The 6,000-nt window shown below is 44.2% G+C and overlaps 1 protein-coding gene across 1 annotated transcript; it reads left to right on the top strand.

Annotated features, from left to right (window-relative positions):
- The first annotated feature begins 3,634 nt into the window (after positions 1-3,634).
- Positions 3,635-4,282, top strand: LOC143218324 (uncharacterized). The gene has a single exon (XM_076443457.1). It carries the CDS (start codon positions 3,635-3,637, stop codon positions 4,280-4,282), a length of 648 nt encoding a protein of 215 aa, XP_076299572.1.
- The last annotated feature ends 1,718 nt before the right edge of the window (positions 4,283-6,000 follow it).

The raw sequence follows: 6,000 nt of genomic DNA, 5'->3' as shown, positions 1-6,000 counted from the left end.
AAGTAAAATCTTAATTCATTATATTTATACCGTAATTAAATATTTAAATCAGTCTCTAAATTTTACCGTACTCTTCAATTCTTAGGATTCCTTAACACCTAATGTCCTCTGCACCCGTGTTCTATAAATACAAAGACGGGAGAGAAAATCTTGAACTCATGTCAGTGTGGTGCAAGTTGTCATCGATTAGTGGATTATGCGATTGTATGCGAGTTTCCGTAGTCCGCGGGGCCTTTCAAAACACGAGGCCGGGTTCCGGCGAACGCGCTGAACCTGCCTCGCGCCGGCCCTGAAATTAGATATCTATATATATTGTCCACAATTATATATTATTTTCATTTACACAGGAAGCAAGGTAAGTACAATTAAATTTTTTCAACTATTGGCGATATCTTATTTTCATCACGAGAAGTTGAAAAATTCATTGATGAGAAGTAAGTTAAAAAGATAGATGAAATACACTTACCTTCCTTCCTGTACAAATAAAAATATAATTATGGACAATAGATATCAAATTAAAATTACATTACAGTGTCACGCACAGCCTACGAGGAGTGTCTGCGACAATCATCTATTTTTTTTCTTACCATTTATGATATATGATTCCAGATTTATGATATTAATATTTTCTTTCAATGTTCATGCATTTCAGAGTCGACAAAGTTTAAAAATGAATGCACAGTTGCCTGGCAAAGTCGGTACAAAGAAGCCCTACAACCCCCCCCCCCCCACAACCGACGAACTCCAGGCATTCCTGGAGAATGCTACCTGGAGAATGCTACATTTGTAGTTTAGATTTTAGATCAACATTTTTAAGCAATTTCAATGTTTTACATGTGGCATTCAGACATTAGCGTCGTGTCTATATTATATCCAACGAAAGAACAGTACCGTTGCGCGCAGCTTGGAAGATGATGGGGCGCAGCGAGCCTATGATCTCTCACTCCCCACTTTCTTGAACCAATTAGGGCGATGATGCGCAGCGACAAACGAAAACTGGTCTTCACACGGTACTGTTCTCTCCTTGGATAGTATATAGTTCCCTGCTGATGCTTAATCTTTGATGCCCGATTTGTTCGCACTCGTATGGTATGGGTCGTAAAGTATATTAATCAGCATTGATTAGTTTTCGGGAATGTTGCAATAAAGTGTGGCTATTTTTCGAGGATGATACAGTGAATGATGGTGGAATGGAATGTGTTTTGGAATGTATTTGCTCTCTTCGTAAAATAAGAAATCTTATTCCATTCATCTTCTTCGGTGGCGACGTTTGCTTGTTTCTTGCGGGCAACCCCTTACAGTGGCGGAATCAGCGTATCAAGATCGTTGTTAGAATTTGTATGTTTTGAAGAATTTCTAACGTAGTTTCTTGTATTCCTCGATTACTATTAGAGGCTACTAAGGATTGCACATCCTTCTGCTACAAGGATTGTGCGTCAAAACTGCACATGCTCCAATTCAGAAAACTGACGTTCATTTTGGAAGTTGTGTCCTTATTGTTTGATCCTTGGCGATTACGGCACATCCTGAACCTGAGAATCTGTCTTCTCAGCGTCAGCTATAGGAACTGATATAACATAGCTGCAACTAAGCCTGTATTATTCGAACTACACGTACAGCGCAGTTTCAGTTGTACAAACACAGGCTCGTAGAGGCTAGTTTCGTCAACCTCATTTTTTGGAATATCGTCCACTGTCATCGAAGCTGATGAAAACGTTGTTGGATCTAATCTGGAGGTGGGGTCGACAGATGTTTGTGGGTGTTCCATTACGATTGTTGCGGATAGGATTATTAGCGTATTACTGTTTGTAGCGGCGATAAAAAGGATGTATGCGAGATTATTGGGGCGAGGTACCGTATGTTGTAAAATTGTTGTAATTCTCCGTAAAAGTAAATTTATGTGAGAGATATGTGTGTAAGAAGAGCGACGAAGGCTGGTTCGAGGTGGAAGAAGAAGGTTTTTGAGCTATTGAAATAATAATGAGCACCAACTCTTAATCGGTGTAGCCCAATGTGCGGGGGAAGACACAAGGTCATCCTTAGGCCGTGGCCGCTAGACCAAGCAGGGCCAGGTACCTGAATTTATGAGGGTCATAAAGTGGAAGGGAAGACACAGGGTCTTTCCTAGGCCGCGGCCGCAAAACCACGCAGGGCTAGGTACCTGAGATAACGATGGTGGGAACATGCACAAGAAGACATAAGGTCTTCCAGAGCCGACGGGCTGCCGGCAAAATCGAGAGAGTTGGTACATACAGCGATTGAAAAACAAAACAAAACCCGAGAAGGGACAGGACCTTGGAGGAGGTCTTCGGGAGTCAGACTTGAACCAGCGCTCGTCACTGACGGACAAAATAAATTTCAGTTAACCATATTACGTTGTTTCATTAAAATCCACCTACCAACCATCGAGCAACTTACATTTTTGGTGCCGAAACCCGGGACAACTACGCCGGTCAAGAAGTGAAGTTCGAGGGTTGGTGAAGTGGCAGTGTAAGTGTCGTGCGCGAATACGCCATTTAAAGCGAGGCTATGGCGCCCAAGAAGAAACGACCTATTCCAACAGCGCAATCAAATGAGGAAGTCCGAGAGGCGAAAAGATCCCGTACGGCGGCGCAGGAAGCGACGGTGCGAGAGGATTCAGCTACTACTGAAGCTCAACCAGCGGAACAGGAGCAAAGGAGTACGTCGCAACAAGGTCTGAGGTCATCTTTGGAGGAGAACAGCCCACAACGCATAGGCGTCAGGATGGTACGAGCGTTAGCCACCGATCAACCCACAGCTGCGAATGTCATCCAGGAAGACGATCGTGAGTCACCTCTAACGTTAACCGAGCCGAACTCGTCCAATGCTCCCTCTATTTTAGCTAATTCTCGTCGGGATGCCAATGCGACAGAGCAATTAACAGAGGCAATTACCAATGCGTTACGTGCGGCTAGGGAAACGTCGTCAGGTGTAGGAAATTCCCGCTTGCTGCATCGTTTGACTACTGCGAAAAGGCTACCCAAGTTTTCGGGCAACCCGGTTGAGTGGTTGAATTTTAAGGAAGCGTATCAGTTGTCAGCAGAACTTGGCGGGTACTCAGGACGGGAGAACGTCGCGAGATTATTTGAGGCGCTCGAAGGTGAAGCACGTGCGAGCGTCGGTGCATTATTGGCGACGGCTAGCGATGCGGATATGATTATGCAGACGCTGGAATTGCAGTTCGGAAACAAACACACGATAGCGGGAAAGATCGCGAGGGATATTAACGACTTGCCCCATTTAGAGTTCGGAAGGGGAAACGTGGGTAAATTTGCGGCTAAATTGCGCAATTGTGTCACTGCGTTGAAGGCCCTCGATCTCGTTGGGTACTTGCATAGTCCGGACTTGATAAAAAGTGTTGCAAATAAGTTGCCGTCTGCGTTGAAATACGCGTTCAACAGACACGCCACGGAAGCTGACACAGGAAAAACCATGCTAGAAAAACTTGCGGATTTCGTGTACAAGGAGGCCGAGTTAGCCGCCGCGACAAGTATTTTTGAAACAGAGGAGCCGGCTACGTCCCGCGCTTGCAACCCAAAAGTTAACCATTTATAGTGACAACGGCACCAATTTTAAAGGTGCAAATAAAGAACTTCGCGACGCGATTGCCGCAATGGAAACCGACAAGCTGGAGAATCACGCGTTACAAAGGAAAATAAAATGGATTTTCAATCCGCCAAATGCACCTCATATGGGCGGAGCGTGGGAAAGGCTCATCAAGTCCGTTAAAATAGCTCTTAACGCGATTTTGCGCGACCAAGCGCCCAGCGAGGAAGTCCTTAAAACCTTAATGGTTGAAATCGAACATTCTATAAATTCTCGGCCGTTGACTCACGTATCCCTGGACCCTCAAGACAACGAGGCATTAACTCCAAATCACTTTCTAATGGGAACGTCTTCGGGGGAAATCAGAATGGGGAAATACGATGCAGAAGCCGTAAGTCCCAGGAAGCAATGGAAGATTGCTCAATGTTTCGCCGATGCGTTCTGGCGACGTTGGCTGAAAGAGTATTTACCCGGCCTGATTCCGCGCTCGAAATGGTGCAACACAGAGAAGTCGTTAAAAAATGGAGACGTTGTACTCATCGCAGAGCAGCAAGCGCCCCGGAATTTATGGAAAATAGGGGAGATCGTGGAAGTGTATCCTGGGTCGGATGGAGTGGTTAGAATAGCCAAAGTGCGCACAGTGCAAGGTGAATTTGTGAGGCCGACACGGAAATTGATCAAAGTGACGGGCGGTGAAGAGACACTCGATTCGTGAAGCAACAATCGAGATTAGGGGACCCACAATGCAGAAAAGGGTCATTAGGTTAAGCGTTACATTGAATAAAACTTTAGCGAGCAAAAATATACTATGTTATAATACTATGTTACTTTAAATCGTTTTGACAATTATTTGTCAAAAATATATGTAAAATTCGCAATCTACTAATTAGTGTCTGTTAACGACGACCGAAGATAACCATAAAAAAAATGCATTATCATTCTTGTAACTTGAATTAGTATTAAAAATCCAATGTTCAAAAGACAGAGGTGAAATCAAATCCTATCCGTTTAGTTTAAGGTAAATTAAATAATTGCGATTGTTTAATTTGAGGGGGAGGATGTTGCGGATAGGATTATTAGCGTATTACTGTTTGTAGCGGCGATAAAAAGGATGTATGCGAGATTATTGGGGCGAGGTACCGTATGTTGTAAAATTGTTGTAATTCTCCGTAAAAGTAAATTTATGTGAGAGATATGTGTGTAAGAAGAGCGACGAAGGCTGGTTCGAGGTGGAAGAAGAAGGTTTTTGAGCTATTGAAATAATAATGAGCACCAACTCTTAATCGGTGTAGCCCAATGTGCGGGGGAAGACACAAGGTCATCCTTAGGCCGTGGCCGCTAGACCAAGCAGGGCCAGGTACCTGAATTTATGAGGGTCATAAAGTGGAAGGGAAGACACAGGGTCTTTCCTAGGCCGCGGCCGCAAAACCACGCAGGGCTAGGTACCTGAGATAACGATGGTGGGAACATGCACAAGAAGACATAAGGTCTTCCAGAGCCGACGGGCTGCCGGCAAAATCGAGAGAGTTGGTACATACAGCGATTGAAAAACAAAACAAAACCCGAGAAGGGACAGGACCTTGGAGGAGGTCTTCGGGAGTCAGACTTGAACCAGCGCTCGTCACTGACGGACAAAATAAATTTCAGTTAACCATATTACGTTGTTTCATTAAAATCCACCTACCAACCATCGAGCAACTTACAACGATGTCGAATTCCGTTGCGTGAATGTGTCGAGTCTAAAGCTAAGAGGGTATGCTTCGACTGGATACTTTAGATTTGTCGATTCCGATGATAGATACTGAGCTGGGATATCATTGCAACAACCGAACTCCTCCAATTGCTGGTCAAGACGTTTGAATATGTTGTCTCGCCATGGGGCGGAATCGCTGATTGTTTAGAATGTACCTCCGATTTCTTCTATGAATATCGTTTTCATTTCGGATACGTAATGTTTTATTGGAAAACAAAGGATGGACAACAGTTTTGGTCGTTCTTCAAAATAATAGATCAGTTGCTATGTCGTCTGCATCGAGTTTGTTGCGGACATAAGTGGAGCAAGCTGTTTGCTTCTCCTAATCGATTGTTCACCGCCAGATGGTGTCGTTGCGTACAAAAAGACTTCATTGCAAACGAAGAACGTTTCCTCAACGGATGAATAAAATCGCAATGCGATTGAAATTTCCGAAAAACTTTGTATGATGGAGAGAAACCAGTTTCGCATTCGTGCTCGACACATCGAGGTCTTCCATAATCGCCTGTCGGTAGTGTAAGTCGAAGTTGGCACTGAACGATGTAGTTATAATATTCTGATTCGTAACTACGTTACTGCCAGTACATTCGTCGCACTCTACAGGTCCATGTGGTTTTCCTTGAAGATCTCTCACGCACGGTGGACTTGCGGGTGTGATCGTTACCGCGAATAGCGACAAC

Source organism: Lasioglossum baleicum, chromosome 19 (genome assembly GCF_051020765.1).
Source record: "Lasioglossum baleicum chromosome 19, iyLasBale1, whole genome shotgun sequence".
In the NCBI taxonomy this organism is placed as follows: Eukaryota; Metazoa; Arthropoda; class Insecta; order Hymenoptera; family Halictidae; genus Lasioglossum; species Lasioglossum baleicum.
This window is presented reverse-complemented; position numbering and strand designations above follow the sequence as displayed.

Bases quoted from the DNA above. Each gene is read 5' to 3' on its own strand.
- LOC143218324 (XM_076443457.1), top strand. From the start codon at position 3,635: ATGGAAACCGACAAGCTGGAGAATCACGCGTTACAAAGGAAAATAAAA.